Source organism: Melanerpes formicivorus, unplaced genomic scaffold (assembly GCF_026170545.1).
Source record: "Melanerpes formicivorus ecotype bairdi unplaced genomic scaffold, bMelFor1.0.p_v2 SCAF_9, whole genome shotgun sequence".
In the NCBI taxonomy this organism is placed as follows: Eukaryota; Metazoa; Chordata; class Aves; order Piciformes; family Picidae; genus Melanerpes; species Melanerpes formicivorus.
The window spans coordinates 4,644,891-4,672,520 of NW_027142361.1; the positions used below are offsets into that span (position 1 = coordinate 4,644,891).

General features: G+C 44.3%; 1 protein-coding gene across 5 annotated transcripts in view; it reads left to right on the forward strand.

Annotated features, from left to right (window-relative positions):
• RUNX2 (RUNX family transcription factor 2) overlaps positions 1–27,630 on the forward strand; it is a 354,193-nt gene that overhangs the window by 160,159 nt on the left and 166,404 nt on the right. For 2 of the 5 annotated variants that reach the window (XM_068142993.1, XM_068142995.1), the window contains one exon: positions 18,555–23,009. The exons of the other annotated variants lie outside the window; for them this stretch is intronic. In XM_068142993.1, coding sequence (XP_067999094.1) covers positions 18,555–19,033 — 479 coding nt within the window. In that variant the 3' untranslated portion in view covers positions 19,034–23,009. Of the gene's footprint in view, positions 1–18,554; positions 23,010–27,630 lie in introns of those variants that run through there. 5 annotated transcript variants of the gene reach the window in all.

Sequence of the window (27,630 nt, forward strand, 5' to 3'; positions counted from 1 at the left end):
AGAGTAGAGGGCCCCTCACCAGGATCAGTCTCTAGCTCTTCATCAGCTCTGGTCTTTCCACTTCTAGTCTTTAAAACAGCCACCTTAACTGGAGCTGTGTTTGAATTTACAGCCACCTTAATAGAAGCTGACAGGTCCTGAGATTAATCAGCTGCTGGGGCAGTGACTTCCGGTCCCACCAAGAGAGTGGGCGGAAATGATGTTGCTCCGTTAATGGCCGACGGAGAAGAAGGAGTCGGCGCCATGTTGATACCAGCCGCCACTCTTGGCAGCTTGCCAGAATCAGCAGCACAGTCATTCAGAGCTGCCTTTCCAATTAACTTCTTAGCCCTCTTTTTAACTGACACAGATTCTCCACACTCCTCATCACTAGATGACTCTGGGACTGATCCAGAACCACGGCATTTTCTCTTTGATCTAGTTTTAATAACAAAACAAGCTCTGGACACCTTTCTCTCTCGCTGCAAAGAAATCAGCAGATACACGATAATTAACACCAGCAGCAGAATTATACACATGAAATAAATCACCTTTGGATCCCAGCCATCAGCTAAAGTTACTCTCTCCTCCAGCGGAATCTTAAAACCCTTTATCTCAATTGGGAGAGTGGTGGAGGTAACATTTCTGTATCTCGCTGGCCATAAGAAATCCATGCATTTTCCATACCATAGTCTAACTCTATACATAACCCACAGATAAATTGTCCGCACCAAATATTTACCCAGGTAATCCAAAATCAAACCCAAACAATATCTGTAAACCAGAGCCCCAAAAACTTGAAAAGAATAATTGCTCTACAAACCACGACACCTTCATGTTTGCTAATTCATCTAGAAAACACTAAATCAATCAAGTAATAAATTAAGCTAATTATCTGCTGCACGTTGGGTAAGCCAAGAAAAAAAAAAAATGTCGTAGGGTTGGAAGGGTAAGGCCCAAAAGCCTCCTCCCTCCCCCCTGTAAACTAAAGGGAAAGAAAGGTGAAAAGGGGGAAAAAAAACCTCACAGCTGAATTAGCAAAGCAATGGGTGCTGTATATTTACAAAGCAATATGCAAAGGATATGCAGGGGAATTTACAGAATTTACAATATATACAAAGGTATGCAATAAAGTAGTACAGAAATGAGAGTTCCCCCCTCTGCTGAGGAGGTTCCCCACCTGTGCTCCCCCTTCTCTCCCCCATTCCCCAGAGAGGGTTAGAAAGAGAGAAATAAGAGAAAGGTTGGAAGCAGTTATGTGTTAATTGGAAAGCATTTAATACAGGCCTTGTAGCTTATCAGTTTCAAGGTCAAGCCTTGGCCGAAAGCCCAGAACGCTGTGAGCTGCAAAGCCACCGAAGGAGGGAAGACAGACTGACCAGAAAAGTGCAGGAATGGCCAAGATACTTTGCTGCACTCCCAGTTCAGAAGGTGTTTCCTCCCAATCTAATAATGAAATTAGTTTAGATCCATCTTTTCATTTAGAATAGAATAAACCAGGTTATAAGAGACCTTCAAGATCATCCCGTCCAACCTATCACCCAACACCGCCTAATCAACTAACCCATGTAACCAGGCACCCTGTCAAGTCTCCTCCTGAACACCTCCAGTGACGGCGACTCCACCACCTCCCCGGGCAGTCCATTCCAATGGGCAATCACTCTCTCTGTGTAAAACTTCCTCCTGACTTCCAGCCTGATCTTCCCTTGGCGCAACCTGAGACTGTGTCCTCTTGTTCTGGTGCTGGCTGCCTGGGAGAGGAGACCAACCTCTGCCTGTTTACAACCTCCCTTCAGGTAGTTGTAGAGTGCAATGAGGTCACCCCTGAGTCTCCTCCTCTCCAGGCTAAGCAGCCCCAGCTCCCTCAGTCTCTCCTCATAGGGCTTGTGTTCCAAGCCCCTCACTAACTTCGTTGCCCTTCTCTGGACTCGTTCCAGCAAGTCAACATCCTTCCTAAACTGAGGGGCCCAGAACTGGACACAGTACTCGAGGTGTGGCCTAACCAGTGCAGTGTACAGGGGCAGAATGACCTCCCTGCTCCTGCTGGCCACACTGTTCTTAATGCAGGCCAGGATGCCATTGGCCCACCTGGGCACACTGCAGGCTCATGTTCATCCTACCATCAACCAGCACCCCCAGGTCCCTCTCTGCCTGGCTGCTCTCTAGCCACTCTGACCCCAGCCTGTAGCACTGCATGGGGTTGTTGTGGCCAATGTGCAGAACCCGGCACTTGGATGTGTTAAATCTCATGCCATTGGACTCTGTCCATCTGTCCAGCTTGTCGAGGTCTCTCTGCAAAGCCTCTCTACCCTCTAGCAGATCAACTCCTGTCCCCAGCTTGGTGTCATCAGCAAATTTACTGATGATAGACTCAATGCCCTCATCCAGATCATCAATGAAGATGTTAAAGAGCACAGGGCCCAGCACTGATCCCTGGGGGACTCCACTAGTGACTGGCTGCCAGCTGGATGTGACACCATTCACCACCACTCTCTGGGTTCGGCCAGCCAGCCAGTTCCTAACCCAGCTCAAAGTGCTCCCGTCCAAGCCATGGGCTGACAGCTTGGCCAGCAGTTTGCTATGGGGGACTGTGGTGGGTTTGGAAGGGTAAGGCCAAGAAGCCTCCTCCCTTCCCCCTTGTAAAGTAAAAGGGAAAAAAAAAATTGAAGGGAAAGGAAAAAAAAACTCGCAAGCTGAATTAGCAAAGCAGTGGAGCTATATTTACAAAGCAATGTAGGGTTTGCAGGGAAATATTTACAAATTTACAATATCTACAATATATACAAAGATATACAACAGAGTAACACAGAAATGAGAGTAAACCCCTCGGCAGAGAGGGGGTTCCCCACCTCCTCTTTCCCCTCTTTCCCCCCTTTCCCCAGATTAGGTTAGAAGAGAGAGAGAGCGAAAGAAAGAAGTTAAAAGCAGTTTTGTGTTAATTGGAAAAGAGTTAATATACAGGCCTGGTATCTTGTTTTCAAGGCCGGGGCCTTGGCAGAAAGCCCAGCACAGAGTTAGCTGCAGAGCTGCTGCACCATGCAAAGGCGGAAGCAAGACTGACTGAGAAGTGCTGGAAATGTCCAGTATAGTCCCAGCTCAGAAGGTGCTTCCTCCCAATCTACCAATGAAATAGTTTAGACTATTCCTTCCGTTTACCAACTTCCGTCCACCATATTCCCTTTCTTAAGGGGGCAACGTCAACCGGCCACAGTCCACCCCTTCTAAACAATTTCATTGGCTGTTCATACTGTCCATCCAATCCAAAACGATATTTACAGTTCGTGAGTAAAGTTCATAGTCCATTCCGGCTATGCTCAGATGTAGATGATTCAAAAGTCCAAGAAAATCAGAAAATGAGAAAAATGGAAAACAGTTCATCTCTTCACCGACGAAGCGAAGAAAAGGGAAACAGGGAATCTCAGGGTCTCTTAGTTGACTCAGGGCTCTCAGGGATTTCACGGTTCGTGCACCGTAGATGTCTCGTTGATTCTTGCTTTGGACGCGATGTAGCTGTACAACAGTTTGAAATTAACCTCTTTCATCTAAAGTTAAATTTCTTTGCGGAATACACTGAATTTCACCATTCTCTTGCATTACCCAATAAGTGTGACCCGGACCTTCAGCTGAAACCACCCCTCGGACAGGTTTAGCCTCTCCTGAGGGTGAAAATACCCAAACAGTTTTACCTAACAGATTCTTTTCTCTAACAACAGGAACTCTATCACCTTCTACTTTTCATAGCAAATCTGAATGTGCAGGTCCAGCTCGGTTCACTGAACCTCTACTATTTATCAGCCAGGTTGCTTGTGCTAAATGGTTTTTCCCAGTTTTTCAAAGATCCACCTCCCATGGCTTTGAGAGTGGTCTTCAACAAACCGTTGTAGCGTTCAATCTTCCCTGAAGCTGGTGCATAGTAGGGAATGTGGAATATCCACTCAATACCATGCTCTTTTGCCCAGTTCTTTACAAGGTTGTTCTTGAAATGAGTTCCATTGTCCGACTCAATCCTCTCTGGAGTTCCGTGTCTCCACAGGATTTGTCTCTCCAGACCAAGAATGGTGTTGCGTGCAGTTGCATGTGGAACTGGATAAGTTTCCAACCATCCAGTGTTTGCCTCTACCATAGTAAGCACGTATTGCTTACCAGAACGAGAACGTGGTAGAGTGATGTAGTCAATCTGCCAAGCTTCACCATACTTGTACTTGGACCATCTGTCACCATACCACAAGGGCTTAAGTCGTTTTGCCTGCTTAATAGCAGCACAAATGTCACAGTCATGGATGACTTGTGTGATAGCATCCATGGAAATGTCTATGGATCTGTCACGAGCCCATTGGTATGTTGCATCTCTGCCTTGATGTCCTGACGAATCATGAGCCCACCGAGCTAAGAATATCTCACCTCGGTGTTTCCAGTCGAGATCAAGATTAGAGTCCATGTCTACTTGAGAAACTCTTGCAGCTAGATCTGCCTGATGGTTGTGTTGTTGTTCCTCAGTAGCTTTGCTCTTAGGAATGTGAGCATCGATGTGTCTCACTTTCACTGGAATTCTCTCGATTCGATCAGCAATGTCCTGCCACAGGTTGGCTGCCCAAATGGGCTTTCCTTTCCTCTGCCAACCACTCTTCTTCCAGTTCTTTAGCCAACCCCATAGAGCATTGGCTACCATCCATGAGTCGGTGTAGAGATAAAGCTTTGGCCATCTCTCACGTTCAGCTACGTCGAGAGCTAGCTGGACAGCTTTTACCTCTGCGAACTGACTGGATTCTCCTTCTCCATCTTTCGCCTCTGCATCTCGGCGTGTTGGACTCCACACTGCAGACTTCCACCTTCGCTTGTTTCCAACAAGACGACAGGAACCGTCTGTGAACAAAGCATATTTCTTTTCATCATCAGAAAGGTCATTGTAAGGAGGAGCTTCCTCAGCACGAGTCACTTTCTCCTCTGGAGGTTTGGCACAGTTGATACCTTCAGGCCAACTTGAGATCACCTCCACTAGACCAGGTCTTTCAAGATTTCCCATTCGAGCTCTCTGTGTTATCAGAGCCATCCATTTAGACCAGGTTGAGTCTGTGGCATGGTGTGGTGTGGATCCTTTGCCTTTGAACATCCAATTCAAAACTGGTAATCTGGGAGCTAAGAGAAGTTGTGATTCAGTTCCAATCACTTCAGAAGCTGCTTTTACTCCTTCATAGGCAGCTAAAATTTCTTTCTCTGTTGGAGTATAATTAACCTCTGAACCTCTGTAACCTCGACTCCAGAAACCAAGAGGTCATCCACGTGTCTCACCTGGAGCTTTTTGCCACAAGCACCAGGTTGGACCATTGTCACTTGCAGCCGTGTACAAAATGTTCTTAATGCCTGGACCATCTCGGACAGGTCCCAGACCCATTGCTTGAATCACCTCTTGCTTTATCTGGCCAAAGGCTGCTTGCTGCTCAGGTCCCCAGTGGAAATGGTTTCTCTTTCGAGTCACATCATACAGAGGTTTCACAATCTGACTGTATCCAGGAATGTGTAGTCTCCAAAATCCCACTATCCCCAAGAAACGTAGGGTCTCTTGCTTGTTTGTGGGACTTGCCATGGTAGAGACTCTATTTACCACATCCACTGGAATGTGTCGGCGTCCATCCTGCCACTTCACTCCCAGAAATTGAATCTCTGTGGTAGGCCCTTTCACCTTGTCTCGTTTGATGGCAAAACCTGCATCCAGAAGAATGTCAATGATTTTGTTACCTTTCTCGAAGACTTCCTCAGCAGTTTTACCCCAGACGATGATATCATCGATGAACTGGATGTGTTCTGGAGCACCGCCTTTCTCCAGAGCATCGTGGATCACTGCATGACAGATGCTTGAGCTGTGGATCCAGCCCATTGGCAGCCTGTTGAAAGTGTACTGGATTCCTCTCCAGGTGAAAGCAAACTGAGGCCTGCATTCCTCTGCTATGGGAATAGAGAAAAATGCATTAGCAATGTCTATGGTAGCATACCATTTGGCCTCTTTGGATTCCAGCTCATACTGTAGCTCCATCATGTCTGGTACTGCTGCACTCATAGGTGGTGTTACTTCATTCAGGGCTCGGTAGTCTACCGTCAGACGCCAGTCCCCATTCTGCTTCCGCACAGGCCACACTGGACTGTTGAAAGGTGAATGAGTTTTGCTGACGACTTTCTGACTCTCCAACTGACGAATCAGATTCTGAATGGGCAACAAAGAGTCACGGTTGGTTCTGTATTGTCTGTGATGCACAGTCTGAGAAGCAACCGGCAATTTAATGTCCTGTATCTTATATTGTCCCACAACTGCAGATTCATCAGAAAGTTCAGGTCTGGCAGACAGCTTCAATTTTTGTCCATCAATTTCTATAGAAGCTACCCCAAAAGCCCATTTGTAACCTCTAGGGTCTTTGAAACGCCCTTCTCTCAGAAAATCAATTCCCAAAATACTAGGTGCATCAGGTCCGGTCACAACTGTATGCTTCCTCCATTGTTTACCAGTTAAACTTATATTAACCTCTACCTTACTTAACTCTTGAGATCCACCAGTGACTCCCAGAATAGTTATAGACTCTGATCCCTGATAATTTGATGGTATTATGGTGCACTGAGCTCCTGTGTCAACCAAGGCCCTGTACTTCCGAAATTGTGAAGTGCCAGGCCACTGGATGTACACATCCCAATAGATTCTGTTATCTCTGTTATCCCTCTCCTCCCCCTGGCGGGAGGCAGGGCACCCCTAGTTATGGGGAACATGCGCACATGTGCATTGCACATAGTTTGCAGGGTTATAACTTTGCATGTTATAACTGGAGCCACTGTTGGAGCCATAAGAGTCGTTCTGGGGAACTGTGGAAGTAACAGCTACCCTTCTGGTATTGCTACCTCGGGTTCTGCCACTTTGCAATTCCCTCAGTCTCCTGAAAAGATTAGAAGTTGGTTGGCCATCCCAGCGGTTCATGTTCTCACCAAACTGATCACGCAGAGTTATCCAAATAGTTCTACGTGATTGCCTTGGTGGTCTGTTTTGGAATGACCTATTTTGGAATGACCTGTTTTGGAATGACCTCCTTGGAGGACGTGTATTCCTCACAGATGAGACTTGTACCCACCTGGAGGAAGAATTGAAATTATCCCTTTGTGCCAATTGGGATATGGAGTTTCTAAATTCATCTTTTAACTCTCTCATGCAATTCTCAATTTTTCCAGACAGAGTTTCAATGGCTGAAACCAAAGAACCACGTGTCATGCTATCCTCCAATTGTCTCATTTGATCACTGAATTGGCAAACCGTAGGAGAAGCTCCACCATAACTTCTTGACACAATTCTGCTTGCCAGAATGTTTGCATAATTGGAAGGAGCAAGTTTGATGATCTTTTTAGCAAGACCAATACCCACAGGAACGTCATCAGGATTCAGAGTTTCATGTTCACCATAGAGTAGCTCTCTAACAGCAAATTCTCTCAAGCGCTTAATTCCCTCATCTATGGTAGTCCAGGGTTTAGGATTCCATGGAAGATCATCTCGGGAAGGGTATCTCAGGGCAACCGCTATTAAAAGGCGTATCCACAGATTAACCTTACCGAGAGCTTCGCCTAGATGTCTATCTATTCCATTGTCCCTTGAGAGAGTTCCTAACTGAGCTGCTGACTTGTCTCCAACTGTTAGAGCTGAAGCACCTGTATCATAACACCTACTAAGCCAAGCTAGAACCGGCTCCTTATCTGCCCTGGTGAAATCTTTACGGACATTTCTCAATTCCTCCCGTGGTGACGAACAGTCTGTAATATCATCTTGATTTTCATCTCCCTGAATTCTTTGCCCATAAAATCCTGCTGTCATTCTCCTAAGGATCTCTTTAAGCTGAGAACCACCTTTGCCAGCTGCTTTCCTAGCTTCATCTCTATCCTGCTTTGATCTCACTAGGTTAGCTAGATCTTTAAAACAAACCTTCTCTTCCTCCTGAGCAGGATCTTTTACAGTAGAGGGCCCCTCACCAGGATCAGTCTCCACCTCTTCTTCTCCATCTTGGGCCTTTCCACTTCTAGTCTCTAAAGGAGCCATCTTGTCTGGAGCTGTGTTTGAATTTACAGCCATCTTAATGGAAGCTGACAGGTCCTGAGATAAATCGGCTGCTGGGGCAGTGACTTCCGGTCCCACCGAGGGAGTGGGTGGAAGTGATGTTGCTCCGTTAATGGCCGACGGAGAAGAAGAAGAAGGAGAAGGAGTGGGAGAAGGAGCAGGCGCCATGTTGATACCAGCCGATGCCCTTGGCTGCTTGCCAGAATCAGCAAAGTCATTTAGAGCTGCCTTACCAATTAACTTTTTAGCCTTCTTTTTAACTGACACGGGTTCTCCACAGTCCTCGTCACTAGATGACTCTGGGACTGATCGAGAGCCACGGCGTTTTCTTTTTGATCTAGTTTTAATAACAAAACAAGCTCTGGACACCTTTCTCTCTCGCCGCAAAGAGACCAGCAGATACACGTTAATTATCACTGAGAGCAGGATTATACACATGAAATAAATCACCTTTGGATCCCAGGCATCACCTAAAGTTACTGTCTCCTCAGGCGGAATCTTAAAACTCTTTATCTCAATTGGGAGAGTGGTGGAGGTAACATTCCTGTATCTCACTGGCCATAATAAATTAATACATTTTCCATACCATAATTTAACTCTATACATAACCCACATATAAATTGTCCGCACCAAATATTTACCCAGGTAATCCAAAATCAAACCCAAACAATACCTGTAAACCAGAGCCCCAAAAATTGAAAAGAATAATCGCTCCACAAACCACAATACCTTCATGTTTGCTAATTCAGCTGGAAAACACTAAATCAATCAAATAATAAATTAAACTAATTATCTGCCCCACGTTGGGCGCCAATAAAAAAAAAAAATGTGGTGGGTTTGGAAGGGTAAGGCCAAGAAGCCTCCTCCCTTCCCCCTTGTAAAGTAAAAGGGAAAAAAAAAATTGAAGGGAAAGGAAAAAAAAACTCGCAAGCTGAATTAGCAAAGCAGTGGAGCTATATTTACAAAGCAATGTAGGGTTTGCAGGGAAATATTTACAAATTTACAATATCTACAATATATACAAAGATATACAACAGAGTAACACAGAAATGAGAGTAAACCCCTCGGCAGAGAGGGGGTTCCCCACCTCCTCTTTCCCCTCTTTCCCCCCTTTCCCCAGATTAGGTTAGAAGAGAGAGAGAGCGAAAGAAAGAAGTTAAAAGCAGTTTTGTGTTAATTGGAAAAGAGTTAATATACAGGCCTGGTATCTTGTTTTCAAGGCCGGGGCCTTGGCAGAAAGCCCAGCACAGAGTTAGCTGCAGAGCTGCTGCACCATGCAAAGGCGGAAGCAAGACTGACTGAGAAGTGCTGGAAATGTCCAGTATAGTCCCAGCTCAGAAGGTGCTTCCTCCCACTTTACCAATGAAATAGTTTAGACTATTCCTTCCGTTTACCAACTTCCGTCCACCATATTCCCTTTCTTAAGGGGGCAACGTCAACCGGCCACAGGGACGGTGTCAAAGGCCTTGCTGAAGTCCAGGTAAACTACATCCACAGGCCTCCCCACCTCCCCACATCTACCAGGCGGGTCACCTGCTCGTAGAAGGAGATCAGGTTGGTCAGGCAGGACCTGCCCTTCCTAAATCCATGTTGGCTGAGCCTGATCCCTTGGCCATCCTCTAAGTGCTGTGTTAATGCACTCAGGATGGCCTATTCCATGATCTTGCCTGGCACTGAGGTCAGGCTGACAAACATCCTACCACCATATTCCCTTTCTTAAGGGGACAGCCTCAAAAGGTCACAGCTGCAGTATGGGTTTTTTTCTTATTTTTATCAGACCCGAGTTCCTATTTGCTTCAGCTGCAGCTGTGAATATTCATTGCGGGTGCAAATCAGAAGCTAGTATCTTTGCTGGAGACAGAGAATAAGAGCTGTTAAAATATCATTTGGAGAGATTTTAAGTGAGTCACGTAAGAGTAGTACAGCAGAATTGCATATAAAGTCCAGTTTGCTCAGTGCCGCTTCACCCCTTCTGATTTCTTGCAGCAGTGGATTTGTGGAATGTATAGACAATGGTCTTTATTTTTCATCTCTGTTACATCTCCAGAGGAAGTCAGCTTGTGTGCTGCCTGCAGGAGTGTTTGTGTAAAAGGAATAAGCATCTTCTCCTGTAATTGAATGCTGTATTGTAGTGCATATGCAAGAGTAACTGGAATGCTGATATTGCCTAACTTTCTCACTCTTCACATGGTACCCTTAATTATGTCCTTTTGTTCATCTCTGTGTTCTTAGTTTCTCAGATTTTGAAAAAAGGCAAACCCCCAAGTAATCCACTCTTCCCAAACTTTTCTTTTCAGTACCATATAAACATTCATATGGACTAGTATTTAGTTCCTTTTATGCAGGCTCCAGTGAATGGAACCACTGATGGACTAATTCTTTATCAAGACTGCCATGGGGATGGGTGGGGATGCCTCTATGTTTTAGCAATATTTGCAGAAAAAATGCTGGGACTTGAAACCCCTGAATTTCATTGCAGTCTCTAGACAAGTGCCTTTGTAGGGGCACAGATTCTTCTGCCCATTTTTAGGCAGAATGCTTGTGATTTGTCCATATTTGGCTGGATTTTCATGACCGCGTCTCTCACACAAAAGCTACTCCTGTTCCAAAGTTCAAGTCACTTCTTCAAAGAGGGGAACTGGTACAACTTTTCAAAGGAAGGCTCCTCAGAATTTAAGATTAGTAGAACAATATATTTTTCCCAGCAGAAGAGTTTCAGCTGAAATATTAAACAAATAAATGCATAAATCACAATTTAGCCTGAGACAGATGCCCAGCATGGACAATATCAACCAGAACATTTAAAGTCTGGCAAAGCTGTAAGAGACTGAGAATTGTCTTATGTGAAGTGTGTGGCATACTTCATCAAGGCAATATTATCAGCTGTAAGTAATCCAAGCTGCACATATACTTCATAGACATAGATGTTAGGGAAGCGAAAATCCGTTTCAATAGATCAATTAGTGCTATGGCTCAGCCTGAATGCAACTATTGAACAAAACTCCACAAAATCTAGTATCTAATTCAGCAGATGTCTTGACACTGAAGTTCCCCAAAACAGGTGAATCATTTAGCTACTGGTAAATATCTTTTACTATATATAGCTGAATTTCTTGATGCAGACTATTTGGTGACTTTTAAATGCAGCACTATGCTGTCTTCTTGCATCCAGTGATTATGGGTTGAATTGATGTGATAGTTTCCCTATCAATAAGCAAAGGGGACCTTTTTCTTTGACCTTATAGCATGAAATGATAAAGCAAATTGCAATATTTGTACATTATAAAATTAAACTATAGCCTTTCAAAGGAGACATCAGCTTGGAGTTAACCCCCAAGGAGTTAATCTACAATACATTGACCTTTAATAATTGGAAATGATTGGCTAAAGTGCTGTAAAACTTGTTTTCTGCAAACCACAAGCTCAGCTTATTAATTGAAAAATGAATGTTGACCAGCATTAGCTGTCATCTGTAAAATGAAAGAGAAATGACCGTGGTATGCATTTAGTTGTAAATGGCAGCTTTGCAACTCTACGACAGGTAAAACTGGGTTTTAAGCACAGATGCAAACCCCTTTTAGTTAGCTGCTGGCAAATGGCCAAGTCTAGGGTTTTTAATGAGGCTTCTGCATCAAAATAAGTGAAACCACATGGAATTTTAATTGTTCTTGTTCTAAATATGAAACGCTGGAGCAGTATATATGCAGTATGCATATATATTGGCGCATTAACATGACCCCTTTTTATTCTAAAGGTATAGCTCTCAGAAAACCTGAGTGCTAGGGTACATTAGGAAGGAATCAGCATAGAAACTTGAAATAATTTAACTTAGATGCCTGGTTTTGGGGCGTTTGTGTGTGGTGGTTTGTTTTTTTAAGCACAGTAATCTAATCAGACTGCATAGGGAAAGATTACTTGCTGTGCTTGTTGCCTTGTTTCTGTTTTTGATGGCACAAAATAAAGTCTCTTCACAAGTGTGGTTTCACAATCTTGTGGTGATGATGCAGGGTGGAGGGTCTGTGCTTCACCCATTTAATATGAGCTATTATGAGGGTGGGAATACACAGATGCAAATTTTCTTGCACTGGTGGAGGGAAAATTGGCATAAATCTTTAATCTTGTTAGGGAGAGGAATAAAACTTATTTGCACTGTCATGTTACTGAATTGCTAATCAACATTGCTGTTTGTGGGCAACTAGATATACAAAGGTGGGTGCCATATCTAGAAGAGCTGTTTATTTTCCCAGTCCATCAGAGCTGAACATACATAAATGGATATGCATCTGGTGTTTGCAAATTAGAACCAAAATCAATCTTAACACAACCTTGTGAAGGTAAGAGGTAGCACAGAAAGAGGCAGTGGAGTAGAGTGAAAATGCACCAGTGAGGTTGCATAGCAGTGAGGATGGCAAGAAGCTGAGTTTTAGAGGCAGCTTGTTAAAGTATTTCTGGATTCACTTAGAAGCTTTAAAACATGCATCGCACAAAGCCTTCTGACCTCCCAAAGTACCTTTACATGATGGAGGTACTGAGGTCTGGGAACAAATCATGAGTTATGGAAACAGCAGAAGGTGTTGGACAAAAGAGTTTGGAGAAGTGTGTGCAGGAGCTGTGCAGACACAGCCATGGGTGAGATAAAGGATTATGGTTTTTTGGCCTTTGGGTAAATAGGACTGTGCTTTACAAGCTACAGGAAAAACAAACAAGTGTAGATTTACTAGAGTATGTAAGACAGTCTGTAGCCCCATATTAGAAATGCCTACATGTGGCGTGCACGTTCCCCGTCATTTGACACATACATGATCTCTTGGCAGCATTTTAATGTGTAGAAATGTATGGATAGTTTGTTACTAAGAAAAAAGAAATTGCTTCCAAAGAAATAAAATGCCAAAATTTTTCTACACCCTTACACTCACACCAGATCTACCTTTGATTATAAAAGTTGTTCGGCTTCTATCGGGTAAACCAAGAGCAACTCTATTGTTATTGCAACTCTCCCAAGATGAATAATAAAATAAAAAACACAAACCAAAAAAAACCCAAACCACCAACAAAGGGAAGTATAAGCAGTAGCAGATTGAAACTAAGTATTTTGAGCAGCTGGGGAAATTATGTTCGAACCGTATATTTCCAGATATGTATCAGACCTGTTCACAATATAAAGGATAGTGTTCCAAAATTACAGCTTTGAATCTGGGTGGTATCACCCCTGGCTATTGTTTGCAGTTGGGAATGCAAGAGGTTGCATCAAGTAGTAGAGTGTTTGCTGTAAAGGTACAAGTTATATTACATTCCATGGGACTGCTGTTGGAGGGGTTGATGTTAGAGACAGACCCGTTCACCTGTAGGTCAATGATTCAGTTCCTGATAAAGATAGTAGTAATCACATTGTCATCAGAGTTAAAAAATATCTTTTACTGCCCATTTAAGGATTTCTACAAATATCACAGTATCACAGTATCACTTAGGTTGGAAAGGACCTCGAGGATCATCGAGTCCAACCTGACACCACAGACCCCATGACTAGACCATGGCACCAAGTGCCACGTCCAATCTCCCCTTGAACGCCTCCAGGGTCGATGACTCAACCACCTCCCTGGGCAACCCATTCCAATGCCGAATGACTCGCTCGGTGAAGAACTTCCTCCTCACCTCGAGTCTGAACCTCCCCTGGCGCAGCTTGAGACTGTGTCCCCTTGTTCTGGTGCTGGTTGCCTGGGAGAAGAGGCCAACTCCCTCCTGGCTACAACCACCCTTCAGGTAGTTGTAGAGGGCAATAAGGTCACCCCTGAGCCTCCTCTTCTCCAGGCTAAACAATCCCAGCTCCCTCAGCCTCTCCTCATAGGGCTTGTGTTCAAGGCCTCTCACCAGCCTTGTTGCCCTTCTCTGGACACGCTCAAGTGTCTCAATGTCCTTCTTAAACTGAGGAGCCCAGAACTGGACACAGTACTCAAGGTGCGGCCTAACCAGAGCAGAGTACAGGGGCACAATGACCTCCCTGCTCCTGCTGGCCACACTATTCCTAATGCAGGCCAGAATGCTATTGGCCCTCCTGGCCACCTGAGCACACTGCTGGCTCATATTCAGGTGGCTGTCGATCAGCACACCCAGGTCCCTCTCTGTTTGGGAGCTCTCCAGCCACTCCGACCCCAGCCTATAGCTCTGCATGGGATTGCCGTAGCCAAAGTGCAGCACTCGGCACTTGGACTTGTTGAAAGCCATCCCATTGGACTCTGCCCATCTTTCCAGTCGGTTGAGGTCCCTCTGCAGAGCCTTTCTACCCTCTAATTGACTAACATCTGCCCCTAACTTTGTGTCATCTGCAAACTTGCTGATGACTGACTCTACCCCTTCATCCAGATCATCAACGGATATGTTGAAGAGGACAGGGCCCAGCACTGATTCCTGGGGGACACCACTGGTGACTGGCCTCCAGCTGGATGCAGCACCGTTCACGACCACTCTCTGGGCCCGGCCCTCCAGCCAGTTCCTAACCCAGCACAGAGTGTAGTGGTCCAAGCCACGGGCTGACAGCTTAGTCAGCAGTTTGCTGTGGGGGACGGTGTCAAAGGCCTTGCTGAAGTCTAGGTAGACCACATCCACAGGCCTCCCCACATCCACCAGGCGGGTCACCTGATCATAGAAAGAGATCAGGTTGGAGAGGCAGGATCTGCCCTTCCTGAATCCATGTTGGCTGGACCTGAGCCCTTGGCCATCCTTCAGGTGCGCAGTTATTGCTGCCAGGATAATCTGCTCCATCACTTTCCCTGGCACTGAGGTCAGGCTGACCGGCCTGTAGTTTCCAGGTTCCTCCATCCGACCCTTCTTGTGGATGGGGACCACGTTGGCCAGTTTCCAGTCATCTGGGACCTCACCAGTGAGCCAGGACTGGAGGAAAATGATGGAGAGTGGCCTAGCTAGCACATCCGCCAGCTCTCTCAGCACCCTAGGATGGATCCCATCTGGTCCCATGGACTTGTGGATATCCAAGTGGCTCAGCAGGTCCCGAACTAACTCCTCATGGATTTCCAGGGTATTACTCTGCTCCCCGACCCCAACGCCCAGCTCCAGAGACCACTCGTCCTGAACTCCTGCCTTGCTGTTAAAAATTGAGGCAAAGAAGGTGTTCAGGACCTCAGCTTTATCCTCATCCTCAGTAACTGTGTTCCCCTCCAGGTCCACTAGGGAGTGCAGGTTCTTCCTGCCCTTCTTCTTATTGTTAATATATTTATAAAAATGCTTTTTATTATCTTTGACTGAGGTGGCCAGCTTCAGTTCCAGCTGGGCCTTAGCCTCCCTAATTTTATTCCTACATAATCTAACAGCTTCCTTGAACATACCTCGAGAAGCCTTCCCCTCCTTCCAAAGGTGATACAGCCTCCTCTTCCCCCTTAAATCCTCCAGGAGCTGCTTGCTCATCCAGGCCGGTCGCCTTCCCCGCCGGCTTGCCTTCCGGCACATGGGAACCGCCAATTCCTGTGCCTTCAAGAGCTCCTGTTTGAAGTAGGTCCAACCCTCCTGAACCCCTTGGTTCATGAGGGCTGGTACCCAGGGGACTTTGCAGACAAGTTTTTTAAATAGGCTGAAGTTCGCCCTTCGGAAGTCCAAGGTGGAGGTTCTGTTGGTGCTCCTCCCAATCTCCCTGCATATTGAAAACTTCACTATCTCGTGGTCACTGCACCCTAGGCAGCCTCCCACGATCACATCTCCCACCAGCCCTTCCCTATTGCAGAACAGCAGGTCAAGCAGAGCCTGTCCCCTGGTTGGCTCGCTTAACAGCTGTGTCAGGAAGCAGTCCTCCATTCGCTCCAGGAATCTTCTGGACTGCCTCCTCCCTGCTGAATTAAGTTCCCAGCAGATATCTGGGAGGTTGAAGTCACCAACAAGGACAAGATCAGATGATCTTGAGACAGCCTCCAGTTGCTTGTAGAACAACTCATCAGCCGCCTCATCCTGGTTGGGTGGTCTGTAACAGATTCCAATCAGGATGTCAGACTTGTTAGGTTGTCCTCTGATTTTGACCCACAGGCTCTCAACTACCTCATCTTCCACCACAAGTTGTGTGGCAGAGATTGACTCTCTAATATACAGAGCCACCCCTCCTCCTCTTCTCCCTCGCCTGTCCCTCCTAAAGAGCCTGTAACCCCCCATTGTAGCACTCCAATCGTGGGTGCTGTCCCACCAAGTTTCTGAGATGGCGACTACATCATAGTCGCCCTGATGGATTAGGACGTCCAACTCCTCTTGCTTGTTGCCCAGGCTGCGTGCATTGGTGTACACGCATCGCAGCTGGGTTCCTGACTTCTCAACTAACCCTACCTTGCGCCCTACTCTTACCTCTGCAGAGGGACCGATTGCCTCACCCACCCCCTTCAGACCTAGTTTAAAGCCCTAGTTTAAATCTTTTGAGATAGGAGATTATACTCCCTAGGTTTCAGGCTGCATGATTTGGATGCTTGACTAGCTCTGGCCCAGAACCTCCAGCCTGAACCAAAGCTGTGCCTGAGTTCCCCCCCCCCCCCCCAATGCTGCTTTTTGATATCATAGAAGGTGTGGGTTAAACAAGCTGGTAGAACAGGACAGAATAGTGATCTAAATCACAAAATGTGCCACACAAGGCAGCAGGATCTGTTGAGTCTGTGGGGCTTATGGTAGCAGTCACTGTTGTGGGTGCTGTAGGGAGTAAAGGCAGAAGGGCTGGAGGGACTCTCCTGCACAGCAGTATAGGTAGGTCAAATTCAAAGCCTGTCTGCAAGGAAAAGCATTGCTGCAACTTATTTTGAGGATACACAGGGTGTTTCAGTGTTTAGCATGTCAGTTTGGCATCTAGAAGGCATTGTATTTTCCTTCTAGGTGAATCAGATTTAGTAGGCTGTCAGTGACAGATGAACCCATCTGTAAAGCTGTACAAGTGTCCCTGGGAAGTACAGGGAGAGCTAATTTGATTTAATGATTCGCCCCCCTTATTTATACCTTGCTCTTTCCAGCTATCTCTCTATGAGAATGTTTGTTTGTACCTGTTGTATGCTGGCCCATGCATTTGTCTCTCCACTGTACTTCTACATTAAGGTCTTTCTCCTTGTCCCTTTTCCCATACCCTTTTTGTTTTCCACTTTTCTGGCTCTTAATGTGAGCTTTCACCATCTTCTGCTCCTGTCCGTCATAGTGTCATAGTGTCATTCAGGGTTGGAAGGGACCACAAGGATCATCTAGTTCCAACCCCCCTGCCATGGGCAGGGACACCCCACACTAGATCAGGCTGGCCAGAGCCTCATCCAGCCTGGTCTTAAACACCTCCAGGGACAGGGCCTCAACCACCTCCCTGGACAACCCATTCCAGGGTTTCACCACTCTCATGGTGAAGAACCTCCTCCTCACATCCAGCCTGAATCTCCCCACCTCCAGCTTCATTCCATTCCCCCTAGTCCTATCACTACCTGAGATCCTGAGAAGTCCTTCCCCAGCCTTCCTGTGCTTTCACCATCTTCTGCTCCTGTCCATCCCACAGTCTCCTAAGCAGATCACCAAGCTACTAATGCTTACTTTCCAGTTCTGCTCCAAAACTTTGGGTGTTTCATGTGGAATTAGAAATTAGGCAAAATGAGTTTATCCATCCCTGTTTTGCGTTAGACTCCAATTCATAGTGTTACCATCCAGATGTTCACAGTAGTCATAGACTGTGTGGTCTTTTTTGCAACCAGTCTGCTCAGACTACATATGAAAACAACTTTTTTTGGTTGGCAAAAGGGAGTGTTTGGCTTGTAATTTTCCATCAACAGCACTGAAAACTGGCATCTTTGCTATCAGCACAGTGACCTTGTCCATTTTTTAGATAAATCAGATATTTTTCATCTATAGGAAGTAGCTGAGTAGATCTTCACTTAAATTGGTTGAGGCAATAAGTGGGGCATAGTCACCTCTGGTGTAACTCTCCTGGTGTCAGTGGTGCAACTAAATTTGTGTTGCCTACTCTTGTAGTTTTACTACAAGTTGCATGGTAATTTCTGCTTTTCTCAAGACCCCAGATCCTGATGGCCTGTGCTGAGATGGGAATCTCAGCTCTCATGTGCCACCAGACCTGAGTTTCTCCAGAGGCTATAACAAAAACCTAAGACACAACCCTCAAAGGTCAAAAACCAGAAAAGAAATCAACTCCAAATCCCAAGTTTTTGATTTTTTTCAATTTCTTGTTTTGTTTTTTTTTTTTAATTTATTTTTTTCCCAGCCTGACTTTTGATATTTGAATGCTTCACATTGGCAATGCTGCTCCCTACATTGGCATTGGTGGAGTTAGACCAGGGATGAGTTTGGCCCAATGCATGTAGAAGACAGGTGTATGACTTTTCCTTGCAATGTATTAATTAATGTGATCTGCTGTTCTCTTGGGGGCCAAAAGAAGTGGGGTTTCATAGAAAAATAGAATTCTGTCATCACTTGGTACAAAAAATGGTATTTACAGAAATCTCTTCCCCCATCTTCTGTTATAATTTTTTAGGTGCTTCAGAGCTGGGCCCATTTTCAGATCCCAGGCAGTTCACAAGCATTTCATCCCTCACTGAGAGCCGCTTCTCCAACCCACGAATGCACTATCCAGCCACCTTTACTTATACACCACCAGTCACCTCAGGCATGTCACTGGGTATGTCCGCAACCACTCACTACCATACCTACCTACCACCACCCTACCCTGGCTCTTCCCAAAACCAAAGTGGACCTTTCCAGACCAGCAGCACTCCATATCTCTACTATGGCACTTCGTCGGGATCATACCAGTTCCCCATGGTGCCAGGAGGGGACCGCTCCCCTTCCAGGATGCTTCCTCCATGCACCACCACATCCAATGGCAGCACGCTGTTAAACCCTAACTTGCCCAACCAGAGTGACGGTGTGGAGGTGGATGGCAGCCACAGCAGCTCTCCAACTGTCTTGAATTCTAGTGGCAGAATGGATGAGTCTGTTTGGAGGCCATACTGAGATTTTTTCTGTAGCCAGCCTGACCTCTGCAAGCCAAAAAAACCCCAAACCAAACAAATGGTCAACTAACTACAAAGTGCCTAGGTTTCATGTTTTGTTTGTCTTGGTTTTGGTTTTCTTTTTTTAATGAGATTTTACCAATACATGTAACTCTGCAGATGGGATGATATTGGCCACAAATAACAAGAGTCTCCAACGTACCACAGTGTTTCAGACTATGTGGATCAAAGCACATACATTATATTTTTCCTTGAAACCATTTTGCCTTGTTTTATATTTAAAATGTACCTTTAAAGCACAGACACAAAAAAATCACTCAATTTTTTTCTTGTTTTTCCTTTCTTATTTTTTGTGGTGTTTTTTTTGTGTCTAGAATGTTGTGATAACTAGTGAGTTCTTTTGCCAATGAGGAGAGAACAGACTCCCCAGGTATCAGAAGCATGGTGATGCAAGGCAAGGGCTGCATTCCCCTTTATTTTTTTTAATAACTCCCTGCCCAGCCATGAACTCCAGATACAGTTGCAATCATACAATGTATGGGACCCTCATCACACCCACAGTGCAATTCAACTGGCTTGTATTGGTGCACATAAAAAGAAAGCAAAGATTGAGTTGTTTCTGTTTTGCCACGATACATTCAGGTGAAAACAGCTGTCCTGAAAAAGTGTATGAGCCTTGCTGCAGATAATGGTTGGAACTTCTCTGTATTCATTGCTTTTTTTGGTTTGTTTTTGGATACTTAAAGAGAGCGAGTCGTCAAGTTAGACTGCACGACCCTGGGATTTCCTTTTTGCTTTTGTATCCATTCATTTTGCCTTTCATTAGCCAAAAACCAAAAAGAATAACCAAAACCTTTAGAAATGAAAAACAAAATGCAAAATATCAAAATAGCAATATATATTATTAGAGCAAAAGTGGTATACATAGTATTTGTGTTTGGCTGTTATTTCCTTTTTTCTTAAATTATGTGTAAAATTTGAGGTTGTTTGCTAACATGAATCATCATATAACTTTAAAAATAATATTTATAATTATTTAACGATGTTTGGACCCTTTAAATGTTTCTTAATGAAATGATATATTGACTTCAGTCTCTAAAAGTGTTTTTGGGAACCAGTTTACAATGTGATGTAAAAATGGCAAACCCAGCCCAAATGCATCCATATGATTTTGGATGTAGTTTATCTAAGTTATGAAGGAAATACTGTGTTTACAATATTTTTATTAGCTGTCTGGTTGCCTTCAACACAGTCTTGCCTTTTAATCAGTAGTTGTGGAGATGCTGAAAAAATGGTACGAGGGAAGAAATATTTTCCACCCTTCCCCTAATTTCTTTTTCTCCCAAGAGTTTTATCAAAATTTAGAAATCTGAAAATACTCATATTTGAAACTTTCTCTTTTGACAATGTGATTTGAATTTTGACAGGATTTGTTTTCTTTTCTGAAGAAAAATCAAAATTGTTTCAAAGCCCATGTTTTACAAACAATGAATATCTCAGAAGTGGGGGGAGAATTGATGAAACTTCTTCCCCTCCCTTTGTAATTTCAGCCCACTTGATGGAACAAAGAGTTCAATACCCGAGACAAACTGCTTGGTAACACATCACTGCACATTAGCATTAAATGCTAGAGCCATAAGGGTGCTGTGTTGACTTCGATGTGGCTATTGTATTAGAGGGACAAACCCAAGGGCCCCCAATACTTACCTCTGCAAATGTTGAAGATAAAAAGTCACCTTAAAAGCCACCTTGGGGCTCCCAGGTGTCATACAGGGAGAGCAAATTGCACCCAAAACCCTTAACCATCCTGTCCGCTGCCAGACTCTCCAGCAGAGAGTACCGGAATAACTCAGCGGTGAGCATAGCCATACAGAGCCTGACAACACCATCACCACTGCTTAACAGCAAAGCTGTTACATGAGTTGACATTAGTGGGGTACGTCCCTCCAACTCATGTGATGACATGCTCTTAAAAGTAATAAAGTCTTTGCCTTCTAAAGGTTGTATACCAAGTATGCTTAAAGTATAAGAAAGACACTTTTTTTTTTCTTCTTCTAATACTTAGTTTTCCTTCAAAGATGGAAGCTGTAATTGATTCTATTTATTGTTGGTTTGTGGTAGCTTGAAGCATACCACTATCCATTTATTTGTAACTATAAAATATGTTTGTTAGTCTCAGCAGCACTTAAAAAGCCAGTGTCTGGTTACACATTTCAGTTGTGTTTTTTGTTTAGTAAGCAAGAGAAAAAGATGTACTGCCAGTGCAAGCTGTTTCCTATTTAATAAAAGGTACTATATTTGTACATTATTTTTTATTGCTGAGAAGGGCTTTTTAAGGTTTACTGTATGCATATTAAGTAATTTTTAGGGTGCTTTTGTGTTGAAATGTTGAGTGTGGCTGCAGGCAGCAACCCAGATTTTTGTTTTTTTTTAAAGATTTTGTTAAATTCAAGCACTTGTTTTTTGGTTCTGGATAAATCCAGCACAGACCAGAATTTTGGTTTGCTCAGTAATGACAGGACTCTCTGTTTCTGCCTGGTTTCTCAAATGGGCCATTAGAGACAGACATTGAAAACGTTTTCTCCTCCTGGTCAAGGTGCGCATGCCTGATCTGTGCCCTCATCTTCCCTGGTTGTGTGGGCAGGTGTCTGGCTCAGCCTGCTTGAGATAGGAAGGAGTGGATTTTCTAATTACCAATAGACAGAGCAGCACCAGCCCCTGGACATCCAGCAAACTCCCATGCTCCTATGCCCTCCTGGTGCCTTTTGAAAATCTTTCAGTACATCAGGCTGAGGCAGAGATGCTCATCAAAGCTTTCAGAAAATGCTTTCAAGTTTGCTTGGAAATGCTCTTGAGTCAGGATTTCAGACCAAAAAATGCCCCAACCAGCAATATGTAGTTAAGCATATCAGATTATTTGATGTTTTCTGAGGTGCTTAGCATCAACAGAAATGAGTTTTGTCAAAGGAATAACATCCTTTCCCTTTGACTTGTAATCTTTGGCACCAGTCATAGATTGAAAAAATTACCTTTTATTTTATTTTCTAGCTCTCTTTATACTACCAAAGATTTACTTCCAGCACAACAGGCGTGATATCCCTTTTGCCAAACAGAGGATTAAATTGTCCTCTACTTCCTCCTAAGGGTAATTGGTTCAGGGTCAGCAGGTTGGGATGGATGAGTAAAGCAAATGGTTTAACCCACAGCATCATTCATGTGGTGTTGATTAGTTTCTTTTGAAAGGCCAGATACTGTGTCTTTCATAGCATTGAACTTTTTTTGCCAGCAGTCCCATTAGCAAATATTTCACAGTTTTTGCAGGTACTATCTTAAGTGGGGAAAATTTTGCATTTTCACACTTAGCAAAGCAAAGCTTGGTCTTATGCTGTGCTGCACATGGCCAAGAAGGCATGAGAAAAAGCAATAATTAAAACCTGGATCAGCCATGAGCTCAAAGAAGCCCCATTCTCTGAACCTCTGAATTTCTTCTTGTTTTTAAATAAAATGCACTTCAACATTTTCTGAGAACTTTTTAAAACGTTTGTTTAATTTCATGTTTACAGGTAACCCTTTGTCTTTTTTTTTAATGCAGTACTTCTAAGTATATCAACCAAACCCATACTTTTACAGTAACTTCTGGTTTAGGTAAGCTGAGTGACATTCCATTTTTAATTTTTTTTTTTTTTGGCTAAATATGCTTTACCAGTCTTGAATCTCTGCTGGAACAAAATATTTGTAGCATTTTGTGTAAATACAAGCTTTAATATTTTTGTTTTTATTTTTTCAAATGCTGTCACCCAAGATTTGCTTTTCATGCACATATTGTACAAACACTCTGCTTTATGCCACAGACTGATTGTGGATCAGTTCAACTTCAAAGGGACTATTTGTATTGTATGTTGCAACTGTAAATTGAATTGTTTGGCATTTTCTCATGATTGTAATATTAATTTGAAGTTTGAGTTTAATTTTCAATAAAATGTTTTTTTTTAATGTCCTTCTATGCTTCTTTTGCTTCTGCTCTCTCCTCTTAGCACCAGGCAGGGTAAAGTACATACACAGTAGGACATGGTGCCAGACCTTCTGTGGTGGCCCCATGAATTTCCCCAGCCCTTTATTTTTCAATTAAATAGAAAATACAAGTTCCCAGACCTATGGATGGTAAAGGACACCTAAATCTGATCCTGAATGTTGCTGCTTTTCTTCAGTCTTCAAACTAACAAAATCTATGCCTTGAAGTGAAAACTGCTCAATTCATTTTTAGACTGTTACCTCTGAAACCTAACAACTGACACTAGATGGGATGTTAGCTAGGACACTGTGGTGTTACGGTGCTGTGGGCAGAGTTGGAAGTATAGGGGAAAACTGCGATAGATTTCCAAACCGGTGAGGGAGGGATTGGGGTTTATGGCCCATTTCCAGGAAGGGGGTTGCATTATCCCTATCTCTTCCTGGTCAGACCTGAGGAATGCAGTTACAGATAATCTTCTGATTTGCATGGCTTGAGGCAAGAACAGTTTTCAAGCAGTAAAAGATATATGTATGGATAGGGAGGAGAGTGGGGGAGGTGGCTATTTTTCCTCCAGTTTAGTGACAAGGATAGAAGGAGATGCAGCTAATGAAGGTGAGGTTGAGTTCACCCAAGGCTGCCTGCAGGAGGAGGAAAGAGGACAGGAATTGATTGCAAGCTTGTTCCTGATTTCATTGTGTGGTGGTTTTAGGTTGTGCCACACATAGTAAGTTGTTATCCTTTTTAGCGCTCTCTTGAGTCTGCAAAAATGAGAGAGTAGTACAGACAGGCAAGAGATTCTGATCATTTCAAGAAACCTTTAACTTTGAAATCCAAGTATCACTAACAATGATTTTTGTGAACTCTTCTTGCATTATCAGGAACCTACACTTTTTTTTTTTCCCCATGGTGGTTAAGAGTGAAATAATGTTTGGGGGTTTTCAAAGGTGCTTTCATTCCAGTCCATAATCTGAGATCTGATTTTAGTAAACTTTATCCATGAGTGAGGCATCAAGCAAATGAATCAATTTTCCATAGTGTAATTGCTATATAAGTAATCTGGGAGGTACTTAAGTGAAAATATTGGTGCTTTTTTGCTGCTCTCTGGTACACAGGTTAACCCATCTCAGCTAGTCGGAACACAGAGGGACATTCATTATGTTTCTGCTTTCATGGTCATTTAATCCAGATGCTCATAAAAGAAAATAAACATTTTTGTCACCATTTTGTATGATCCAAGTTGTGGAACAGAGACCTATGGAGGTTGTGCCACCTTTGTTCTAGGAGGTTTACAGGACCCAAAGGGATAAAAGGTGAAGCAACCTGGTCTGACCCCAGAGCAGAGGATGCTTGAGATGAAGGTTGGGCTGGGGACCTCCCATCATTTCTTTCAAATTATCCCATGGCCCTGTGAGTCAGGCCAGGAGCTATCTGCTACAGATTGTTGTCTAAGCTAAAAACTGTTTGTGACTGCACAGATAACATGTATTCAGTCAAACCCAATTTGAATAAAGAGGTTTAATAGGGTGAAATTCTCACACAGACATGTTATTGAGGAGTTACAGTGATCCTTCTATCTTTTGTTGGTTCCTGGCACATTTCTCTGGGATATTTATGGTGGGCATAATCAGCATAAGGGCTGGAGGAGCCAAACTATTCAAATTGTCACTGATCCAGGACAGGTATTCCCACTGTACCTCATGCTGGGGGTGTTGCTTTAGATTATGTGATTCATTTACCCCTTTACAGCTTAATGAAGGTGGGTTCTCTTGCCTTAGCTAGAAACCAACCACTCTTGAGGCAAAATGACTACCATTGGGCAGCATGGAGGACTGCCTGGTATGGAGATGTGCAGTGGTGGGGAGAGATCAAACTCGAAGTATTAGTAGGAGATAAGATTTAAAGATACTTCTTACAAGGAGGATGAGCGTTGTCTTCCTCATCTTTTGGTGTCAGTAACTAGCTTCTTGCCTTTGGATTGTGAGGACTGAAAATCAACTCTGGATCACAGAAGTCAGGCCCTTGCTAGTTCTACATAGTATGCATGCAGCAGGCAGCATCTCGCACTATCTTTTCCTGTTGCTGTTTTAACTTTTTAATTTCCTGTAGCTGTGAGCAACACTGAAGGGGTTCAGAGCAGTCAAGGCTTAAATCAGCCTTTTATGTGTATCAAATAAGCTCTTGGGGATAGGTGGGGGAGAGAAGGAGCAGTGTTCAGTACCAAGTCCTGTACTGGCACCAAATAAAAAATTCATCAAGCTGTTTATAAGGAAAAAGGAGGAAATAACCTCAGTTATATGTCCAAGGATTGACATGTACCATCTAGTTGCCTTCTGCATGACCAGGAGGAGATCGAATAGGTATTTTGGGATGAAAACTCTCCCCTGGGTGACCACTTGCAGATGGCCACAGCAGTGTTCTGCAGCATTTGGGGGGTCTCACTAGATCCTGTAGTTGAATAGAAAAGGGCATGGTGTGATGAGGGTGACCAGGTTTACAGCTCAGACACTTGGCTGAATGCTTGCAGAGAACAGCTCAAGAGCATTATTATCCAGAAATATTTGTTGGACAAGTTAAAAATAATAAGAAAATCCACTAGAAATTCAGATTTTTGGGACAAGTGATGGAGATAATTGTGATGGATAAAATACCAAGAGCAGGCTGAGCATTTCTACTCAACATCTTGAAGAAAAGTTTTAGCATGAGCTTAAAGCAAAAAATTAAATACTTAGCATTCAAAAGGGCTTATGTAATTATAATCTGCTGGTGCAATATTGGTCGTGGATGTGTGGAGCTGTTCCCACGGGGTCTTTCTGTGATACTTACATAACCTTGGAGTTGGGGAGATAGTGGCATTTACCCCTCTGGTAACAGGAAGCCCCAGTAACAGATAATGTGAGATACAAAAAAGGCAAAACCCTAAACTTCCAAAAGCATCTGGTGATGCAAACAAATAACTCTGTGACATCATTTAAAATTGAAACTCTTGGGCCTACCTTGCAACTTCCATGCAGATTAACTGCATATATTAGTTAGGGTAGATGCAACTTGCATTTCTAGTGTCAACTGTGTTATCTAAATAAAAACTTCATTTTAGTTTCCCTTGTTGGGAATTCAGGTGGACTTGAATTACGTACTGCAGCTCAAGCTAAGAGGGGTAGCAAGAAGACCTCCACTCTGGACTTCCGGAGGGCAGACTTCAGGCTACTCAAGGAACTAACTCAGAAGGTTCCTTGGGAAACATCCCTTAAAAACAAAGGGGTCCAGGAGAGCTGGGCCTACTTCAAGGAAGAACTGTTGAAGGCGCAGGAACAGGCCGTGCCAATGTGCCAGAAGATGAGCCGCTGGGGCAGACGGCCAGCCTGGATGGGTAATGAACTTCTAAAAGAACAAAGGGGAAAAAAGAGGGAGTATCATCTTTGGAAGAAAGGTGAGGCAACCCAGAAAAAGTTTAAGGATGTTGCTAGGTCATGTAGGAAGAAAATTAGGGTGGCAAAAGCACATTTGGAGCTTAGACTGGCCTCTACTGTGAAGGACAACAAAAAGTTCTTCTATAAATACATTAATAGCAAGAGGAAGGGCAAGGACAACCTCCACTCCTTGGTGGACATGGAGGGGAATGTTGTAACAAAGGATGAGGAAAAGGCAGAGTTACTTAACACCTTCTTTGCCTCAATTTTTACTAGAAGGACAGAATGTCTTCCAGACAACTGGCCTGCAGAGCTGGCAGAAGGAGCCAGGGAGCTGCACAGTTTCCCTGTGTTCCATGAGCAGGTAATTGGAGCTCTCCTCAGCCGCTTGAATCCCCACAAGTCCATGGGACCAGATGGGATCCATCCTAGGGTGATGAGAGAGCTGGCAGATGAGCTGGCCAAGCCACTATCCATCATTTTCCAGCAGTCCTGGCTCACTGGAGAGGTCCCAGAGGACTGGAAGCTGGCCAACGTTGTGCCCATCCACAAGAAGGGCTGGTTGGATGAGCCAGGGAATTCTAGGCCTGTCAGCCTGACCTCAGTGCCAGGCAAGATTATGGAACAGGTCATCTTGAGTGCAGTCACACAGCACTTACAGGATGGCCAAGGGATCAGGCCCAGCCAGCAGGGATTTAGGAAGGGCAGGTCCTGCCTGACCAACCTGATCTCCTTCTATGATCAGGTGACCCATCTGGTGGATGTGGGGAGGCCTGTGGATGTGGTCTACCTGGATTTCAGCAAGGCCTTTGACACTGCCCCCCACAGCAATTTCCTGGCCAAGCTGTCAGCCCATGGCTTGGACGGGAGCACACTGCGATGGGTTAGGAACTGGCTGGAGGGCCGAGCCCAGAGAGTGGTGGTGAATGGTGCCACATCCAGCTGGCGGCCAGTCAGTAGTGGAGTCCCCCAGGGATCAGTGCTGGGCCCTGTGCTCTTTAACATCTTTATTGATGATCTGGATGAGGGCATTGAGTCCATCATCAGTAAATTTGCGGACGACACCAAGCTGGGGACAGGAGTTGATCTGCTAGAGGGTACAGAGGCTCTGTAGAGGGACCTCGACAAGCTGGACAGATGGGCAGAGTCCAACGGCATGAGATTTAACACATCCAAGTG